Source organism: Mus caroli, unplaced genomic scaffold (genome assembly GCF_978045245.1).
Source record: "Mus caroli unplaced genomic scaffold, Mus_caroli_1 scaffold_7, whole genome shotgun sequence".
NCBI lineage: Eukaryota > Metazoa > Chordata > Mammalia > Rodentia > Muridae > Mus > Mus caroli.
The window spans coordinates 12,658,551-12,680,182 of NW_028227262.1; the positions used below are offsets into that span (position 1 = coordinate 12,658,551).

The following is a 21,632-nucleotide window of genomic DNA, read 5'->3' on the forward strand; positions in this document are numbered from 1 at the left end:
TCCTGCTGGGTGCCTTCCTCGCTGTGATTGACTGCACCCTCAAACTGGGAGCAAAAATAAACCCCACCTTCCTTAGGTTGCTCTGGTCACTTAAAATATTTTCTCACAGCAGAGAAGAGCAACACAAGTCCATTCCACATTTTGATGCCCAGAGCCTATTCGCCCAGGCCTCTGTCTGTAGCGACTTTGAGGCAGACATCCTCCATCAAATCCCACATGGCCCTAAGAGTTCCCCGTGTCTCTCACAGCAGCCTATGAAGTTTTCTGTGTTTTACCACTCTCTGATACATGTTTAAGTAATGGATTTTTGTGTTCACTTCTCCCATCAAGAATGTAAGCTGAGCTGGGCAGTGGTGGCGCACACCTTTAATCCTGGGATTTGGGAGGCAGAGGCAGGCAGATTTCTGAGTTTGAGGACAGCCTGGTCTACAGAGTGAATTACAGGACAGCCAGGGCTACACAGAGAAACCCTGTCTCAAAAAACCAAAACCAACCAACCAACCAAACAAACAAAAACAAATGTAAGCTGAGAGGCATTGGGTCAGTTCACAGCCATATTTATAGACTGCTTAAATCAATAAGCCACATAGAGTACCTACATTTTTTTTTATTTAAATGAATAGACCCGACTTTCTTCTGGCTGGATATGTTCCAGAGCTCTTCCACCGTGAGCCACTTATCACAGGAGGTGAAAGTTCCCCCTGGAGTCAGCTGCACGGTTCCCAGAGCTCTTATAACGCACAGCCACTTCAGTTCACCAGCCTGTCCTGGATCGGCACCCACACTCGACATCTACGGTGGGCACCAGAGAGCAACAATGAAAATCACCAGGTCGAGATGCCTAATCCTCTCGTTTGCCCTCGTGTGCGGGCTGGTTCCAGAGGTTACAGCAGATGTGGAAGAAGCCACGGGTAAAAGAAAGAAAAAAAGAAAAAGAAAAAAGGTGGGGGTGGGGCAGTGGTGTGGCCACAGTGAAGCTGCCATGAGAAGACAGGGACAGGGACGCGTGAAAATACCATACGTGCTTTCATTCCAAACCTAGACATTTTCCAGGCGTTTCTGGGTTAAGATGCGTACTGCCCATACTTCCTCTCCTCTCACTGCAGATGGTCTCAGCACTACCCAGGAACCCATATGGCTCACGGACGTCCCGGCCACCGTGGAACTCATCGCTGCTGCTGAAGTGGCCGTCATAGGTTTCTTCCAGGTTTGTGATACACCCCACCTGTAAACCCATAATCGAGCATGCTCGGCCTTAAGGTAGTCAATCCAAGGGGCCTGTTGGGCTAGTGACATTTGGGAGCAAAAGGGCACACACTCTGCTTTCAGATCATCATCCAAGGTTCTTTTCTTTCAAAGCTGTCTGCCCTCCGCATGAGGTCTTTCTCTCGCTTGCTTCGGGGTCTCTGAGTCTCATGGCTGAATCTCCTTATCTGTGGACACTTTGAAAGAAAGCAGCTGTTGGCAGGAAGTCAGTCAAATCTCATCGTTGTCCTAAATGCCCTAAACGCCCTGAGTCTGGACCCATAGAACCCTGCTCACAGGCAGAAGTGAAAGTAGAGGCACTTTTAAATTTTATTCATTTATTCATTAATTTATTATTCAAGATAGGGTCTCAAAACTAAGGCCAGCCTAGAACTTGCAGTGTAGCCTGTGCTTCTCTCACATGGACAATCCTCCTGCCTCAGCCTCCTGAGTAGTGGTCTAAAAGGACTATGCCACACACTCAGGCCAAACCAATAAAACCTGGAAACACTTTTCACAGGATATGCTAAAAATATACGGAGGCCCTCACTCGTCTTTCTCACCTTCTCCAAATACTGAGGAAGGTGACAGGATAACTGACAGCTTCCTCGCTGGCTGTAGGCTAATACGTAGACAGTCACACACAAGAGGGTCTCACCCCAACCTTTCCCTCTCGCTCTGCTAATAGCAGATGGCAATCCTCACAGCTAACCCAGCCCCTCTTCAGAATTCTTGTCTACTTCCATCCCTTGATTCCAACCCACAGTCACCCTGTCCATTCCGTGTACACAGCTGGAAATGGCTGAGATGGGGTGCCAGCAGGAGTCCGGTTTTGGTGCTAAGGGACTGAATTTCAGAAAGGGAAGAGCAAAGAATGAGAAAGGTGTAGTAACATAAAAGACCACCAGATGGAGCCATCGGGTCCTTGAGCAATTCTATTCCAAAGCCCAGATTACAAACCAGGGAGCCCTCCAACAAATGTCCACAGCTTCTAAGTGAATACCCTCTTCCTTTCAAAAGAGCGAGTCTCCAGTTCTGTCTTGTGAGCCCAGATTCAAGAGTAGCAACCTTTCCTTCTCCTTTCACATGGCCTTTAGCTCATTGAGATGCAGGGGAAGTAGGTGTACTCTTGTGTACTGCCTGGAGCTTCTGTGGACAGCCATCCTGACACAGCAAGGACTACAGTGCCAGTCAGTGTCTGTGGGAGGAGAGAGGCCATCACTAATGACTGGCCTCCCAGCTTCCTAACTGCAGGCCTGGGGTACCACAGGTGCACAGGCCATTAAGTACCCTCATGCGCAAGCCTGAAGGATCCCTGGAAGGGGAGGACATGACCTCAGCTCCTGCACATCTCCCGAGGACCATGCTAAGCCCCTGCTCCTTTATGTTACATCTTCCTGTTCCTCCACAAATTGTTCCCCAAACATTTGCTTCTCTGGGTGCATGAATGGCTATACAGTCCAACTTCACAGACCTCTGGACACCAAGGCATCCCTCAGCTACAGGTAGAATTCAGGCTGTACGACTAGCCCACACAATTTTGATAATTACCTATATTCTCACAGAGCCTGGGACACTCAAAAATGACACTGCAAGTATAGCCTGCATGTGTAAGGATAACGTCTGGCATGAGCATATCTTTCTTCCCTCTATGTCTCTTCACTTGTTTGCTTTGTTTTGTCTGTAGGATTTAGAAATTCCGATCGTGTCTGTGTTCCGGAGCATGGCACGACAGTTCCAAGATGTATCGTTTGGAATCAGCAACCATTCTGAGGTCCTGACCCATTACAACGTCACCAGCAACAGCATCTACCTCTTTCGACTGGTAAGCCGGGCTGGCAGCTCCAGCCTTCCTCTAGTTTTCCCTTGTGAGATGGGAAAGAACTCTATGTCTTTGACACTAACGCTGGTGCCAAGTTCAGGGACATTGTTGACCAGGAGAGTGACTCAGTTCAGGGTGGCAAAACAGGTGGGGATGCGGCTTGCAGAGAACAGGAACTGAGAGCCAAGATGGGGCGGTAAAGGTGCTGCTTGGTCCCTTGCCAGAAAAACGGAGCGGGTCAGCTGCTTAGTGTTTATTAGCTTCTTATATCTATAGAATAAAAGGTCTGACCATATTATCTCCAAGGTCATGTTAAACAAGGAAGTGCACACGCATACACACACACACACACACACACCAGGGATGGTGTGACAGACAGACAGACAGAGACAAAGACAGGGACCAGGAGTTTTATGATATATATCATACATACATGTACATATGTATACACATATATAATGAGGTTTGATGTAGCTCAGGATGGCTACTCGATTCATAGATGAAGAGTACCTTAAACTTCTGATCCTCCACTTCCTAAATACTGAGATTACAGGTGTGCCCCACCTACACAGCGCAGGGGAATCAAACCCATGTTTGTTGCCTCATGTGCTTCAGGCAATCGCACCATCAACTGAGCTACATGCCCAGCCCCATAATTTTATCTGTTCATATGCTGATTATTTGACTTAAGTTTATCAAACATTTTATTAGACAGCTCTTACGTGGAAGGAGCTTGTGATAAAAACATATTGAATATACTGTCTGCTCTCATAGTTCTTACATCGGAGTGAAGATTATAATCAATATACTAACACAGAACACCACAATAGGTAAGGTATTACAGGAGTGGAAATAGTGTGAAAATATATATATATAAAAAAAACAATACAAAGGGGACAGCTAAACTGGGAAGTGTATGTTAGAGAAACTAGGGTACTCTAAAGAAAGATCATGGCCAAAGGAGAAAAACTAAATGTACTTAAGAATCAATGATGCCAACGTGACCCCAAGGCACAGGGTACAGGGAAAGGCATAGAAGACAGGGAGGGTTTATTAGAACCACATTTGTACTAAAACCGCAGTACCAGCACCTTAGATTTGTACTTAACTTGATTGGGATTTGGAAGCACCCAAAGCCTTTGGATCAGTAAAGTAGCATGGACAAGAGTGAGCTTTAGCAAGGTTATTTTGTAAACAAAGAATAAGATGGATTATTAGGAAAAAGGTATTCGAAGTGAGAGACCTTGCTAGCTAAGCAAAATGGACTCCGTGACGCTTATTGAAGGTCTGCAGTGGCTGGAGAGACAGCCCAGAGGCTAAGAATGCTGGATGTCTTGCAGACGACATGGGTTTCATTCCCAGTAGCCACATTGCAGCTCTCAACTTCAGATCCGGATCTGATTCCATCTTCTGACCTTCTCAAACACCAAGCACACAGGTGGGTCACAGACTGACCCGTAGGCAAAATATCCACCCATATATATTTAAATAGACATAAAGAATTTATAGTGGAGAAGTAGCAATAGAAGTAATAGAAAGGGTGCTATGCCAGGCTAGGAGATTCAGCCCTGTGAGCCCAGCAGTCAGGAGTCTAAGGTAAGAGGACCACAGGTTCAAGGCTACCACACAAACACACACACACACACAAAAGAGCTGAGCAATCCTGCTGGTAGTGTTAACTTTGCTTACAATGTATCCTTTATAAAGCCCTGTTGGTGGCTCTTTTGAGCTCTGCCCCCTTCCTTAGCATCTGGTTTATGTTGACCACTAGTGACAGCTCTACTTTGAGTGAAGTCTTGGAACTTTGGTGGACAAAATTTATGTGCCATGCCAGAAAATAAACAGGCTGGTTTTGTACCACCTCCTTGGCAGTGCTTGGAAAGGCTGGAAAGGCCAACCGTTACATAAACACATTTCTCAGTTTACATTTCCAAAAGTTGGCTACATATGTTAATAAGATTATCCTTCAGGAGTTCAGAGCAACTGTAACAAAGGGGAACCCAGACCATTTTATTTTACACTGGGGAACAGAAGCCTATTGCAAACTTTCTGGGAAAGGCTTTCAACTTCGATCCACATTTTATCATTTTCAGTTTTCCACAGTTTGCTTATTTTTTTTTCTGCAGTTTGGTGTGTGTGTGTGTGTGTGTGTGTGTGCGTGTGTGTGTTCGCGCTTGTGTGTTTGTCTGTCTGTTTGTCCATCTGCCTCTCTGTGTGTATGACTATGTGTGTCTAACTATTGTGTGTCTAACTATGATAGCCACTATTATAGTTCTCACAAAATATGAAGAGAGACTATGAGCCATGGATTTTCAATAGTGAATAAGCTTCTGGTGGGTTGAAGCAACTCGCCAGAGTTTGACAACCGTCAGGTAGCGCCTGACTCCGTACTCCGAGTCCCCTGTCTACTGCTTTACAAGGGCTCTCTAGAGCACTCAAGGACAGTCCTCTTAAAACTCTGGTAATGATTTGTTTGCGTTTACACAAATGTGTCTCTGTGTGTCCGTGTCTCTGTATGTTCTTTTGAGTGCTGCAAAGGCCGGAAGACAGTGTCAGACCCGCTGGAGCTGGAGTTACAGGCAGCTGTGAACCATCAGAAGTGGGTACTGAGACCTGAATTCAGATCTTCTACAAGGGTTCCAAGCACCCTTAACCACTGAGCCATTTCTCTAGCCCCAGAAGAAAATCTCTATTTTTACACTAGGCTGTATTTACTTAATGTTCCTTATTCTGAAGTCTCGGTTCCGAAACTTTCTCCCAAACCATTTCCCTAAACCCCTGGTATTGATATATCAAGTCCGGGGGTTATATATCAGAATTTAATTTAGATATTATATAGTGTGGTAGCAAATTTTCAGAATTTAGGGTTACTGGATTCACAAGAGTAAGAATATTTGTAAAGATAAGAGGAAATAATGGTTGAGTAAAAGAACACTGGCTCATTGTGATTGGGCCTGCAGAAGCCGTGTTTGTGAAACCACAGCTTTCTATTAGTTGGGCTTTCTGTTGTGTGGTGAAGCACTATGACCAGGAGTAACTTGGGGAAGGGTTTGTATCATCTCCGACTTTTATATTACAGGACATCAGGTGGGGTAGGCTCAAGGCAGGAACCTGGAGGCAGGAACCGAAACAGAAGCCATGGAGGATGCTGTTTACCAGATTGCTTTCCATGCTTGCTTGCTCACTTTGCTTTCTTATGCAACTAGGGACCACCACCCTGAAAGAGGAAATACCCACAGTGGTCTAGGCCTTCCCACATCAACTATTAATCAAGAAACTGCCTGACAGTCTTGCCTATACGCCCGCCTTAAGGAGCCATTTGTCCAAACAACTCTAACTTGTGTCAAGTTGGCAAAAATCGAGCCAGTAAAACTGACTCCTCATAAATGTATCACTAAAGGGGGTTATTGTTGATCTCCCAAATCTCATATTAATGCTAATATTACAAAATAAAACATAAATAACTTTTAAAGTCCCACAGCCTTTAAAATTTCAAACACTTCAGGAGTGCAGTCTCTTTAAAAATATCCAAAGCCTCTTTAAAAGTTCAAAGTCTCTCTAAAATAACCAAAGTCCTTCTAATACTCCAAAGTTCTGTGGAAGAAATAATATTTAAAAGTTAAATATTTTCTTATTCCAAGAGGTGAGAACCAGGGCACAGCCATAATCAAATTGAAGCAAAAACCCTTCAACATTGTCAGTAACTCATTGTCAGTAACTCATTGTCAGTCACTCATTGTCAGTAACACATTGTCAGTCACTCATTGTCAGTCACTCATTGTCAGTCACTCATTGTCAGTCACTCAGTGTCAGTCACTCAGTGTCAGTCACTCAGTGTCAGTCACTCATTGTCAGTCACTCATTGTCAGTCACTCAGTGTCAGTCACTCAGTGTCAGTCACTCATTGTCAGTCACTCATTGTCAGTCACTCAGTGTCAGTCACTCAGTGTCAGTCACTCAGTGTCAGTCACTCATTGTCAGTCACTCAGTGTCAGTCACTCATTGTCAGTCACTCATTGTCAGTCACTCATTGTCAGTAACTCATTGTCAGTAACTCATTGTCAGTAACTCATTGCCCAGTGTCTGACACTCATTGTCAGTCACTCATTGTCAGTCACTCATTGTCAGTCACTCATTGTCAGTAACTCATTGTCAGTAACTCATTGCCCAGTGTCTGACACTCATTCTTCTGGGCTCCAGAGGTCCTGGCAAGCATTCACTGTGGCTCTTTCATTTATGCATCCGTCCCTGTCATAGCACACATGGCTCGCCCAGGAGACTCATATTGGCTCGTAATACTTGCTGGTCATCACCCAGTCCTGACATCGCAAATATGCTGGGGTCTCCACTGCAGCTGAGACTGAATCTTCACCATGGCCTTTCCTGAACTCTCTTGAGGGACTTTAACTTTGTCACTTTTTGCCAAGGTTCAACAGCACTGCATGACTCTTTCATGCTGCCAAAATCAGTAACATGAGGCAGACTCATACATTATGGGGTCTGGCTGCCAGCATAAGATGCAGCCTGGGCCCCTCTTAACCACAGCTTCTGTGTGATAACCCTGAGGAAGTATTCCCAGAAGATTTCACCTCAGTGATGCTGGTCTCTTCTTGACAGCAGCTGACTCTCTAGCCCCAGTTGACCAGAAGTCTGTAGTCTTGATTTAAAATATCACATGAAGAACTCTCAGACTTGCCTCAAAACTTCACAAGTCAGGCCTCCAACATCTCCATTGCTCTCAGCATTCTCTCCCAAACTTCCCACAGAAGAGAGGGCTCTGAACACTCAATGGCTTTTGTAGCCCAAAATTCCCAAAATCCTTCACAATCCCCCCATAACAACAACATCGTATTGGTCACGGAAGTAGTCTACGCTGGTACTGATTTCTTAGAGTTTCTGTGAGTGTGATAAAGACCGTTACCAACACCCATACGAGAAGAGAATGTTGACTTGGTTTAATGTGATGACTGTTCATTATTGAGGGAAGCCCAGGCAGGAACTCAAAGCAGGAACTTGAAACAGAGATCAGATAGAACCAGACAGTAAGCAGTACTCCTCCACAGTCTTCGATTCACTTCCTTGGCTTCCCTCCATGATAGACCGTGACCTGTGACCAGAGAAGCCCTTTCCTCATCTCTCAAACTGTTTTGGCCACAGTCTTCAGCACAGCAATCGAAAAGAAACTAGGAAAGGAACTTACTCTCCAAAACTAGTGCAGACTGACTCTTATAAAGGTTCCCAGAAAGCCCTAAGCGAAAGTCAGGGAACAGTAAGAAGTTGCAGGTGACAGTGTGGCTGTCAGGGACCCAGCCTGTGGGTGTGGCAGCATGGAGACCCTCTGCTTTTCCACACGGTCCCACAGAGATGTAATCCTCACAGAGATCCAATTCCTGGTGTCAATGGACCGTGACCCTGTCCTGCTATTTGAATATCTGCACTACTTCGGGTTTTCTTATTCACTTCTATTTTAAGAAATAAAGTTAGCCCAGCTCTGACCCAGGGAAATATAAGAGACAGAGGATCATTCTTGACCCCCATACAGTGACTTTTGAGTAGTTGGCATAAGAGATGCACCATACCAGATGAGTCAGAAGAAATGACTATGTTAAAGAGGGAAGTAATATGAATCAAGTGGTTACGCTTTTATAAAGTATGTGTTTAGCTGGTCATGGTGGTGCATATGTGTAATCCCATACCTGGAGACTGACAGGAGGACCCAAGAGTTGGAGGTCATCCTGGGCTACACAACAAGTTTAAAGCCATCCTGGGCTACAGGAGACACAAACAAACAAAAGTATATATCTACAAGTACATGGCATCTGAGCAACATGTGTTCATGCATGTGCACGTGCGCGTGTGTGAGCGTGAGTGTGAGGGTGAGCGTGTGCATGTGCGCGTGTGCGTGTGTGTGTGTGTGTGTGTGTGTGTGTGCGCGTATGTGTGCATGTGCATGAGTGTGTGGGATCAGAGACGTGAGGCAAACGCTCAAGTCACTTTTCAGCCCTATCCAAGTTACTTTATGACTCAATTGTCATAAAATATTGTAGCTGCAATATAAAGGAAGATACACAGGGCATGTTGGTGTGAGCCTGCAATTCCAGTACCTGGGAGGCGGAACGGGGAGGGGCTGGAACTCAGATTCGTCTTGGCTGCAGTGGAAACCAATACCCAACCTCACTTCATGAAATCCTGTCTGAAATTTTTAAAAATTAAAAAGAAAGACTATAAATAAACTAAGATGAGTTTTAATGCATTTTCTGGAAAGCTAGGTGGTCAGAGAGCTCTCGGGAACGCAAAGGAAGACCCCCTCCTAGCAAAGCACTGGGCACTAAACCAACAGTCCTGAGCTCAAAGCCCTCCCCCCAGCTGTTCTCTTCTGCTGTGGGCATCTCTGTCCTTGGGGAGGATAGCTTAAGTAAAACTCTTTCCAAACCCTGGCAAAATAGATGTTTAAAATGTCCCCCAAAGCCTTATGCTAGGATAGAGCTTTCTCTGCAGTGCGTTATGCAAACGATCCCCTTGGCAGAAAGCAGGCCTCCTGTTCAAGTGCTGCCTCCAGGAACCCTACACACGAACCCTTCTGGGTTTATTAGTTTAGGAAATAATGAAATAATCGGGTATGCTTTGTTGGAAGAACCCCAGCAATCGGAGAGCCTGCAGGGGAGGGGGCGGCTTATTGAAGGTCCCTTGCTGCCCAGGGAAGAAACTTTATTCTTGCTGCACATGCTCTGTTCCTTCTCTGCATTTCCTTGTCCAGAAACACCTGGAGTTCCTGGAACCTCCAGTTCACCAGTTCTGGGAAACCCGAAAAACTGCCTGGAAAGGCGGCGGGCGGGCGGGCGGGCGGAGCCTCCTGGTCCACGTGCTGCCAGGCCAGCTGCGCACAGATGCCAGGCTTCTACGTCCTAGAAAAATAATCCTCAAGCATTTGGACGTAGTCAATATTAAGAGGGCCTTGATTATGATAATAATGGCTTGAGTGGGTTGTAATAGCAAAGCCCTAAGTGTGAGGTATTCTGCCAGCTGGCAAGCCAGGCCTTAAGCAACAGAGAAGATCTCTCTGTGCATGTGTATGTGTGTGTGTGTGTGTGTGTGTGTGTGTGTGTGTGTGTCTGTCTGTCTGTCTATCTCTGTCTAATCTCTCTCCTCTTCTCTTCTCTTCTCTTCTCTTCTCTTCTCTTCTCTTCTCTTCTCTTCTCTTCTCCCCTCCCCTCCCCTCCCCTCCCTCCCCTCCCTCTCCCCTCCTCTCCCCTCCCCTCCCCTCCCCTCTTCTCTCTCTCCCCCTTCTCTCTATCCCCCTCTCCCTCTCCTCTCCCCCTCCCCCTCCCTCTTCCTCTCTCTCTCCCCCCCCCCCTTTCCACACCCCACCCCCCTCTGATTCCTGAGTCTGTTTCTCTTTGGTTGGCTGCCTGGCTAGCTGGCTCTGTGAATACCTCTGTGTCTCTGTGTCTGTGTGTGGATATATGCCCATGGGAACAGGTGCTGGCAGAGCCCAGAGGCCTCAGGTCCCCTTGGAGCTGGAATTGTAAACTGCTAGGAGTCACCTGAATTCAGATCTTCTGAAAGAGCAGCAAGCTCTCTCAACTACTCTCTAACTCCTTCTTTTGTTTTGTTTGTTTGAGACAAGATCTTGTTCTATCATCCAGGAAGACCTAGAACTTCCCATGTATCCCAGGCTGGCCTTGAACTCCTGGAAATCCTCCTGCCTAGTCTGTCTAAATTCTGGGATTAAAGGCATGAATCACCACAGCAGCCTTCTACTTTTTTATGATTTGGTGTGGATATTAGGACTACAAAGCTGAGCAAGGTCCCCGGAGCCTTTTCCTATTGTTCTTCTATCTTTTCCTCAGTGTTTCTTCCGAGAGCGTGGTGGATTTTAGCACACCTGCATATGTACCGAATGACGTCACTCACCTCTCACCTCAGGCTCACTGTGTAGCAGAGGCACCTTGGGTTTCTGACCCTCCTGGGATTACAGACACTAACATGGCTATTTCACGTAATGCTGGAGATCAAATCTACAGCTTCCTGCATGCCATCTAAGCGTGCTACCAGCCAATCCACACGTCTCTAGTGCCATTTCTGTGTGTTTGCTGCTAGGAGCTGAGCCTAGGAACTCACATATACCTGGCAAGCAAGTGCCCTACCACTGACCTATACTGCCAGCCTGTACTTCACGTTTTAACAGTATCTAGGGCTTTGGGTGGAGTTTTCCCCAAAAATTCGAATTCAGAAGTATATTTTCTATACCTTGGCATTTATTATCTTGTAAATTTAATTTGCTTAAGATAGTCTCTTAAGGTTTTGTTTGTTTTGTTTTAGTTCTTCATCTTTGTGTGTATGTTCTAATGTTCAACAGGGAGATGTAGCTGCCTGACAATCCTAGATTCTGGAATGTTAGAAGCTACGGATTCCATAATGCATGCCGGCAGTCCTTAAAGGGATAAACCAAGTCTGAGAAACTTCCCAACCAAGGGAGGAATCTTGGGAAATAACTAAATGCAGAATAGGCCAGAAGTTAAGAAGATGGAATTCAGAACAGCTGCACTGATGGGAAATTCAATATATCAGTGATTATATTACATAAAAATATCCCTTAAAACACAAGCAGAGAAAGCAAGTCCCTGAGGGTGGGAAACTTACTTCCTGTTCTGTCTTTGGAGCTGTGCTCAGTGTCTGTCTCATTTTCATAATCAAATGCTATTTATCAATGATCTCAAAGTGTACAAAAGAGGGGCCACTCTGTCCCTTGATATGTTTTGTTTTTGTTTTTGTTTTTTAAATCCAGGTTGATAATCAACAACTACATTTGGATGCTGGAGACATTGAAAATCTCGATGCTGCCAAACTGAGCCGTTTCATTCACATGAACAACCTCCACTGGGTGACGGAGTACAGCCCTATGGTAAACACTAGTCCCTGTGGCCAGTCTTAGGCTCTTGTGTCAGGAAGGGTCCTTGCCCCCAGAACAGAGATGTTCTCTCCACTGCTGGTACCCGTCTCTCACTGAACACCTAACCTGTTGTTTACACTACTATCTTTACTAACCCTTTAAGATGGATGGGTTCCTCTTTCCCTATGGGACAAAGAGAGAAACAGACACAGAAAGGCTAAGTGACCTGTTGCGGCCCGCCCGCGGTCCACAACACGAACGGTTCAACTGAGAATGGCAGTTCCCTGCAAAGAGAGGTAACTAGATAGGGCGGAAGAAACAATGGAGTCAAGACAAAACTCTGATCAAGACTCAATTTAATATTTCCAGACACTCAGTTTATAAAGGAAGGGGGAGGGAACCCAATTTCCCGCCAAGTAACTCAGGGTCCAGTAGCAGGACGAACACGTGTGTGCCTTCAGGCAGCAAGGTCAGGTTCCAGCAGTGGGCGTGGCAGGACGAATGAGCCGGTAGCTCCACCCTAGAGCAGGCAGGTTCCAGGCTGGGGGGAAGGGAGACCACAGTGACCTATAACACAACTCATAAGAAAAAAACAAAACACAAATACAATGTATCTGGATGAAAACCTTCTGAATCGGGAGTCTTGCTGTGTAAGTGTGCTCTCTGGAGTCATTGGCTCTGAGACAGCTGCAAAACCACCTTTCTCAGGCTGTGATCAAGACAGCTTCTTTCTTCTTTGTTTTTCTTATTGCTGTGGTCGAGACAGCTTAAGGAGGGAAGGGTTTCTTTTGGCTCACGGTTTGAGAGATACAGTCCATCGCGGTGTGGAGTCAAGAATGTAAAGCTAGTCACAGTGCATCCATAACCAAGACGCACGAAGAGGTGGGTACAGTCCACGGGCCACGGTGCCCTTGCTTTTCCTTTCCTTTTGTCCAGGACTGAAACCCGTTGGTTTGCTCTACCTACCCTTGTGGTTGATCATCTCTCTTGAAGCTCTTCTAGAAAAACCCTCACAGACATGACCGGAAACGTTCTCCATCCAATCAAGTTGAACACAAGCGTAACCATATAGTCTTCTTTCTCTGGGGAATCACCACTGTCTCTGTTGTGTCCACTGGACTGCATGTGGACTCGGAAAAGATGTCCTAATATTCCCTGTGCACACAACCCTGGTGTCATGGTGTCCTGGATGCCAGCCAGTGTGAGGACACATCTTCCAGAAGTCCCCAGCTGTTATCTTACACACAGTGATGTGAAGCACAGTGATTCGTTCTTTTTAAAAATTTCACACTAGTAGAGAAAGCAAATCACATCAAGAGAAAGTCAGGAAAGAAGCTCTCTAGAGTGGCATGTTTAACTTATATTGGGGCTCTCACATATCTGAAATCATCCCTTCTCACTTGGAGAGCTGCCTACTCAGTAACTGCTGTTTCTTGTCTGTGCTGGTACAAACATCTGTGCTAGAAAAGCTGGGCAGAAAGTCACAGCCGTGCCCTGCTTCTGCGTGTACAGTTAATGTACACACTCCGTGTGTGGCTTTGCTGTGTCGGTTGAGGTTAATCCAGATAAAACTTCTGTACCCCCATCCCATGCGTTTGGCTCCTTGGTTCTCTTCTCTTCACTTTTCCCAAGAATTCTTTCTGCTTGAACAGACTGGATCCTACTCTGAATTTAAGTAGCATGAGTCAGTACTATAATTACAAATCTTATCATAACAAGAATCAATTATTTGTCACACAGTGCCCCCAGTGAGTCCCGAGCCTGCTGTTAAAGCCCAAGAAAACGTCTTTAGGAAGCACTTCATCTGACCATGCTTGCCTGCCCATGGCCCTTCTATGACCAGCTGCACTAGAAAAATCTCACACAGATCCTAGGAGTCAGCCACTGGGCATGGGGTGGCTGGGTGCTTTTGCCTTAGGGTCTCTGGACAGAATGCAGAACCAAGCCAACGTCCTCTATAAGAAGGATTTAAAAAATTAAATGTATTCTTAACCCATGAACCATCTTTAGGATCTTCAATGATTTTACTTGTTACAAATATTTTTATTTGTGTTATTTGATAATTCCACACATGTATACAGTGGATTTTGAATACATTCCAGGCGGTGAAGTATTTAGGAGCCATCTTAGAGGCTATTTGCTTTCGTGTTATTCTGTTCATTGCACTGGCAATCTTCGGTATCTCTGCTTCTCTGACCTTCCCTCCCTCCCTCTCTCCCTCCCTTCCTCCTTCCCTCTCTCCCCCCCTCCTTCTCCCTCTTCCTATTCTTCTTCTATAGCAAACCCTACTTTTCCAGGTTGCAGCTGGCTTATTTAACACCATGGTTCAGACCCATCTTCTCCTGATGATGAAGAAGACTTCCCCAGAGTATGAAGAGAGCATGCACAGATATCGGGAGGCAGCTAAGCTCTTCCAGGGACAGGTGAGCTGGGAATGACTGCCACCACAAGGAAGACGGGACTGGGAAGATGGAAGTGGTATGGTTTCCAGGTATGAAGTGGGATGTAAGAAGTGAAAAAAATTGAAATTAAAGATACTTAGTGTTGTAAACCCATGTAATCTATCTTCCAGCCGTGGCTGTTTCACACTGATCTGTAGGGAGAGAATATGTGTAAATATGATGAGAGTCTACCAAGGACCGTGTGCCTACCTCTTGTGCACTGTGCATCATTATTCTCTTTCTTCCTCCCTCTTTCCCTCCTCCCTCCCTCCTGAGTGCACTCCTGTTTGAGATCTCTGAAACAGCCATCCTGCATTGCAGAATCTACCAGAAGCCTTTCTAATGAGATACATTTGATTATCACATAAGCTATCTTGGGGAGGACCGGTCCCATGACATGGGGAGCACTGTGAGTTCCTGAATACAGACAATCCTCTCTTCAGAAGACCACAAAGATTTCTTCCTGGGGTAGATTTGACTTAAACAGTCTTCTTTCCCTAATCTCCAGACAGACAATCCTCTCCTTCCTTCCCAGACAGACAGTCCTCTCTCCCTGCCCCCAGCTCATCTCTAGTGTCATTTTCTACATTTCAGTTGCCACAGTCAACTATGGACTCAAATTAGTCAGTGGAGAATCCCAGACATAAACGACCCGTATGCTTTCAAGGCCTTTGCCGCCGCACATCACTGCAGTGGTTTTGTTTTGTTAGTTATTAGAGTCAACATGTGTACATACAGCAAGAAAGAGCACATCCGTGACTCTAGCGAGCCACTGAGGTGGGGGTTCTTAGAATAGGTCTAGAAAATAACATTTGCCAAACACGTGCTACACACGACAATCACTAAATGCACTGTCTCGCTTTATCCCAACCGCAACCAGTACATTTTACAAACAAGAAAACTGAGTCTCAAAGAAACTAAGTTGCCCCAGATCGCACAGCCAGGAAGACAGAATCGGACTTAACTTCATTCTCTGCCTTTAGTCACAGGGCTATCTATACCTTCTTGCTTAAGGAAAATTCAGTGTCTTCAAAGCCCAAACTCTTTCTTACAATGCTATTTTTTTATTTTTAATCAGGTTGTGGGAGTGGGTGAGGATGCCCAGAGACTATCAGAGCGAGTTGGATTCCCCCGAAGCTAGAGTTACAGGGTGCTGCGAACTCACTGGTACTGTGTGCTAACAGCCAAGTTCAGGTCCCTCTGTTACAGCAGTATAAACTCTTGACATCTGAGCCATCTCTCTAAACCCCATACCTCTCAGCCCGTGTCACCTAAAGGTCCCTCTGTTACAGCAGTATAAACTGTTGACCTCTGAGCCATCTCTCTAAACCCCGTACCTCTCAGCCCGTGTCACCTAAGACCATCAGAAAACACAGATGCTTACATTGTGATTTATAACGCTAACCGAATTACAGTTATGAGGTAGCAACAAAAATAATTTAGTGGTTGGTGGGGGGATCACCACAGTATGAGAAAATGTATTAAGAGGGTGGTGGCTTTGGGTTGAGAATCACTGATCTAACCCCCAAATCCCAAATTCATGTCGTTACATTTGACTAAAGAGATAAAATGCCAAAGCAAGAAAAATAAACTTCAAATTCACTTAAATTCAATCAAGATGGGGTGTGTGTATGTGGAGAGAGAGGTAGGTAGGTAGGTAGATGGAGAACGAGAGAGAGAGAGAGAGAGAGAGAGAGAGAGAGAGAGAGAGAGAGAGAGAGAGAGAGAGAGATTTTTATACAGCCCACACCAGCCTTGAACTTGAACTTGCTGGCTTGCTGTAATGAAGGGTAACTCTGAACTTCTGGTCCTCCTACCTCTGTCTGCCAAGCACTAGAATTTTGAGAGTGTCCTGAATACTCCATCAAGCCAGGCTTTAACTTAAGTTAAACTTATGTGACACTAAGCATAAATCCAGTCTGCCTAGTGACAGTAATGACAAGCATCCCTTTGCCCCCCAGGATCTTAGCTGGACCCTTTTCTTTCATCTCTCTCTCTCTCTCTCTCTCTCTCTCTCTCTCTCTCTCTCTCTCTCTCTCTCTCTCTCTCTCTCTCTTTCTCTCCCTCTCCCTCTCCCTCTCCCTCTCTTTCTCCCTCTACAGATTCTCTTTGTTCTGGTGGACAGCAGCAAAAGGGAAAATGGAAAGGTGATGTCCTATTTCAAACTAAAAGAGTCTCAGCTGCCAGCTCTGGCCATTTATGAATCTGTGGATGACAAGTGGGACACACTGCCCATCGCAGAGGTTACAGTGGAGAAAGTCCAAGGCTTCTGCGAGGGATTCTTAAAAGGGCTGCTGCAGGTGAGTGTGGGGATGCTGCAGGTGAGTGTGGGGATGCTGCAGGTGAGTGTGGGGATGCTGCAGGTGAGTGTGGGGATGCTGCAGGTGAGTGTGGGGATGCTGCAGGTGAGTGTGGGGATGCTGCAGGTGAGTGTGGGGATGCTGCAGGTGAGTGTGGGGCTGCTGCAGGTGAGTGTGGGGATGCTGCAGGTAAACATGCCTGTGTTGTTCTCTCCATGTGCTCCGTTTCTCATGGAAGGAATCAGAGGTCTTTAGCCCTGTGAGAACAGAGGGTGTGGATGGAGAGGGCAGAGTAGGGTGACTCTGAACACATGATTCATGGGACTCTATTAGCTAGAGATGCCGATTTACAAAGGGCTTGTATGCACAAACTGAATTTGGGTTTTCTCCATTTTTTTAATTAAAAGGCCGATGGGAAATAACTTAAATCCCAGATAAAGAGCTCTTGTATGAGGTGTGGTGGCTCACGCCATGTACTCTGGTGGCTGAGGCAGGTTGACTGCCACAGATTGAAACAAGCATGGGGTACATAATAAGTTTAGTCCAGCCAGAGCTGAGTAGTGAAACCTCTTTTTTAAAAACAAAAACCAGCATCGGCATAACAGAAGAGGTCAGCAGGACAAAGTTAGGGTGGATGTAGGTTTCTCCAGTCACTAACGGTGCACTCTTATGTTCTTTTCAGAGAGATCTCGAAGCTGAAGGAGACTCCGGGAAGGAGGAGCTCTGAGGGCTCCCTGGAACTTGTGCTCGCTGCCTGCCCTGTGTCTATTCTGTGCTGAATAAAAGGGAGCTGTTCAAATCTCTGTAACACTCACATGATCATCGGGTGTTCTAACAAGGAGGGGGAGGATCACAATCATTGGCCTTGTTTCCACATCCCACTTGTCTCTTGTTTCCAACTTCCTATCCCCTCTCCCCATGCCTAGTTTCAAACTGTGCCTGAGTGCCGGGGGTACAGGGGCTTCAGAGACATGCATCTCTGTGAAGGGCAAGCGTTCCTAGAGAGAGGACATGCTGGTGTGTCACTGACATTGAATTGGTACCCTGCACACGGCTTACGCAACAGCTCCTGTTTCTTTGGGGTCATCAGAGGACAGACCCGCCCCTCCTTCAGAAGCAAATATCCTTCTCCGACTCGGGGCCAAGAACAAAAATGCCTTTTTGCTTTGGGGCTTTTTTTTTTATCTCTCCCAAAAGTTAAAGGATGTCTCCAAGTTTCTGAACGCATCAGAAACAGAGCATGTTAAAAGCTACGCTCATTTAGAGATTGCAATTCCCCGTGTAAATCAGCAACCCATGGAGTAAATAAAACCCAGAGCCAAACCCTTTGGAGAGAAACACAGCTGCCCAGCTCAGTGATACACGCCCCACCCTCCAGGGTTCTGTGTCCTGTTAGGTCGTGATCCACTGATGTGTTGTTCCCTGTGTGGGTGGGATGGGTGGTGGGACCAGATCATCCTGCGTGAGAGTTGGTACAAATGTGGCAAAGGAGCCAGGGAGTCAATTAGGTAAGAGGTTGGGGAGCAACACAAGAGGGGCACTTGGCGCCAGGACGCGCTGGGGTTAACCACGGTTACTGCCAGTAAGGTGTGCAGTCCAGCACACAGCAGATGCAGTCGAGTTTGACTGTGGGTCGCTGGCCCACAGGCTGCTACTGTCAACACACAGATGCTACATTGTCGCAGCCTTCCCACCCACTCCAGGCCCTTGGCTCTAAAGAAAAGCAACTAAGTGTTGAAGAGCTGAAAAACCGGATGTACGGCAGGAAGGTTCCAAGTGAGGGACAAGGAGTGAAAGGCTTGCTTGTTCCTTGCTGTGGGATAACCCGGTGGCCCCTGGGCATGGAAAGTGGCTGGAAAGGAGACTGTGAAAGTAACTCTTGCAGTGACAAAGGAACCAGGAGCTGAGGGACACCAGGTCGCCCCAGAGCTGCACAAGCCCCGAGGTACAAAACAAGCTCATCCCAGAATGCTTTCTGGACATTTTGACATTTACATTCAAGAATTCTTTCTGATGCCCTACTGAGGTTTCCCAAACCCCCAGGAGGCTGTGCTTTCTTCTCAACCTTTTTTTTTTTTTTCCTAAACCGTTTAATTTTATTTTAATTTTTCGAGACAGGGTCTTCCCAAGTAGCCTTGGCTCTCCTGGAATTCACTCTGTAGACCAGGTTGGTCTCAAACTCACAGGGATCCACCCACCTCTGCCCCCTGAGTGCTGGGGTCCAAGGCATGAGCATACCCTTTAATATAGTTCCTCATGGTGTGGTGACCTCAACCCTACAATTATTTCATTGCTACTTCATAAATGTAATTTTTCTACTGTTGTGAATCATGATGTAAATATTTGATAGGCAGGACATCTGGCATGTGACCCTGTGAAAAGGTCAACACCGCCAACAGGGTCACAACCCACAGATTGAGAATCACTACCCTAAGGATACCTTCAACTCCATGGTTGTCTTTGTTTGTTTTTGGTGCGTTAGGAATTGAGCTTGGGGACTCATGCATGCTAGGTGAGTGCTCTACCAGTTAGCTACATGCTTAGCCCCTTTCCTTGTTTCTTTTAAGCCCATTTACATGGTCTCAGGTCCTCCATGCAACCCCAACTTTTATACCTTTCATTTCCAATGTGTTCATCGCTCCATCATTTTCTCTCTTCCCTTTTCCTCAACTGTCTTTACTTCTTGCTTAAAATGATAGTACCCTAAGCTTTAGTAAAGCCCCAAATCATAGCATGTTTAATAAAGGGTTATTTTTACCATACATATCCTCACACTCTTCCGCACGTGCTGATAGCCAGCACAGACTCCATAGATGATAACAAGATGCAGGCTTATTTTCTAGTTGATGATGTCTTGTAGCAATTCTGTCCCATAGCATCTTGGATGCTTGTGTTTGTGTGTTTGTATTTGTTGAGTTGGATTATTCTTCATCAGCTCATGGCTCTTTGAAAGCCAGGAATTCCCCATGTCTTTGTCGGTGCTGATTAGGTTTCAGGGCTCAAAACCAGCGCATGAAATTCCTTTAGGGAGAAGAGCTTTGGGGTTGTTGGTGTGTTTATTTGAGGCCTTTGTGGGTTCCTTCCTATGCAACCAGTCAGCCTCAAAGTCAAGACCATCCTGCCTCTGCTGCTGAAGGACTGGGATTGTAAGTGTGTGAAACCAAAACAGGCAAAAGAAGAGGTTTCTGTTGGCTAACGCTGGTGCCTACTAAAACTTCTGCCATTTCTAGATGTTTCCTTGTCACTGGTTAATCATTCCTCAAGACTTCATATTTATTCCCTGAGTCTACACTCCTGTTTGGATAACGGGACATCTTGGGTGGTTTGTGCCTGGATGCATTCAGTAGTTCCCACTGGTAAAACCATACCCTCTCTCCATGGTATCAAGTCTGCAGTTATCACATATAACTTGGAAGATTTGGAAAACTGTGATGGAGGGGGTGCACATGGGCAGAACAAAGCACGTTAGGAAAGTTTGGCTTTGACTCCTTCCTGGACTTTGGGAGAACCAGTCTCTGTCTCTGGAGATTCATTTCAAACTTGTTGAAGATAATAAAGTCATTTACATAGGATATTTTGAGACACTAGGCTGAAGACACACATCAAAGCCTTGACATTGTATTTTTCCCCCCATCATGTCACTTCTCCAGTAGTCACAGCTTACAGAAACAAAAAGACATCACTTACTAACTTCCTTAAACAAATGAGCCTGCCCAGCGGGAAATTCTGGGGATAACTATCTTTAAATCACTTTCATTATTACTCAATGTAGTGAGGCCACCAGAGCAGGAAACAATTGCCAGTGTTAAAATGAGCACTCACAAGAAATAAGAGCTCACTTGGCCATGAGGGAGGATGTTCAAGTGAAGCATCTCTATCACTGATGAGGCAAATTGAGCAACAGGGAAATGTGGGCAAAAGCCTTTACAGCCGTTTCCCTGAGGAAGGACTGGTGAGGACAGATGAGAGTGAAGGAGGGTACGCTGCTGAGTGAATAATACCCCAGGCTCACAGGCTTAAGGACTGTCCTTAGCTGCCTAGACTCTGACCCTGGGGCAAGTAAGACAACAGGACAGCTGCTAGAGCAAAAGATCTCATCAGGAAAGTAGGTGGGGTAAGCTGTAGGGGTAGTGTTGATGCTACAGTCCTGTTCCCCAATTGGTTCTTGATCTGTCAGTTAAGAAGCGATGGTCAATTGCTGGGCAGAAGGGATAGGGGGGCGAATTCTGGGTCCGTGGAGGAGGCAGAGAGATGGGAAGGAAGGAGAGAGAAAGTTTGCCAGGCTTCTGATAGAGAAATGACCAGCCATGTGAGATCTCGAAAAGGAGTTGCCACACAGGCTGCTCCTACAGGCAAGTGGTCAGGGGAGTTTAGCAACTAAAGTTTAGGGCAGGTGGGATGTTCGGACCTAAGAATATTGATAAGAGCATGCGGGAGATAGTTGCGCCAAGCAATTGTGCCAAGAAGGCAAATTGAAATTGAACAACTGTGTGTCTGTGTCTTTTATACATGGATTCAAGGGAAGCTGGGGGCAGTAGCACAGCCCGATCCCAGACCTTAGCCAGGGTATTAGAAAGCTACATGCAACAGTAAGGTCTCTGAGCTAGTTTGCAGCGGAAACATGAATGGCCAATGGCTTATTTTCTATTTCTAGGAACTGGTTAGCCCTGGTGCCCTTGTATTCCAAGATCCCAGAAGATGTCTATCTCCTCAGACAAGCACAGAAACCTAAGTTGGAGCTGATTTGTTGAAACAAAGACAAGAGCTACACTCTCAAGGAGGACAGGATACCTGCCAAGGCAGCCAAGTGTTCCTGACTCTCTGGTGTTGAAATAGAGAGACCTCAAAGGTTGAAGAAACACTTATGCTAATCTCATGCACATTAATGTGGAATTCCCTAAGAATTGAGAGGGTATTTCTAGGATACAGAG

At 46.0% G+C, this 21,632-nt stretch overlaps 1 protein-coding gene across 1 annotated transcript; it reads left to right on the forward strand.

The window, feature by feature from the left end:
• The first annotated feature begins 775 nt into the window (after window positions 1-775).
• Window positions 776-17,484, forward strand: Erp27 (endoplasmic reticulum protein 27). Its single transcript, XM_085839553.1, has 7 exons — window positions 776-911; window positions 1,107-1,207; window positions 2,933-3,070; window positions 11,856-11,972; window positions 14,258-14,383; window positions 16,504-16,701; window positions 17,384-17,484. Exons 1-7 carry the CDS (start codon window positions 818-820, stop codon window positions 17,426-17,428), a joined length of 819 nt encoding a protein of 272 aa, XP_085695679.1. The 5' UTR covers window positions 776-817; the 3' UTR covers window positions 17,429-17,484.
• The last annotated feature ends 4,148 nt before the right edge of the window (window positions 17,485-21,632 follow it).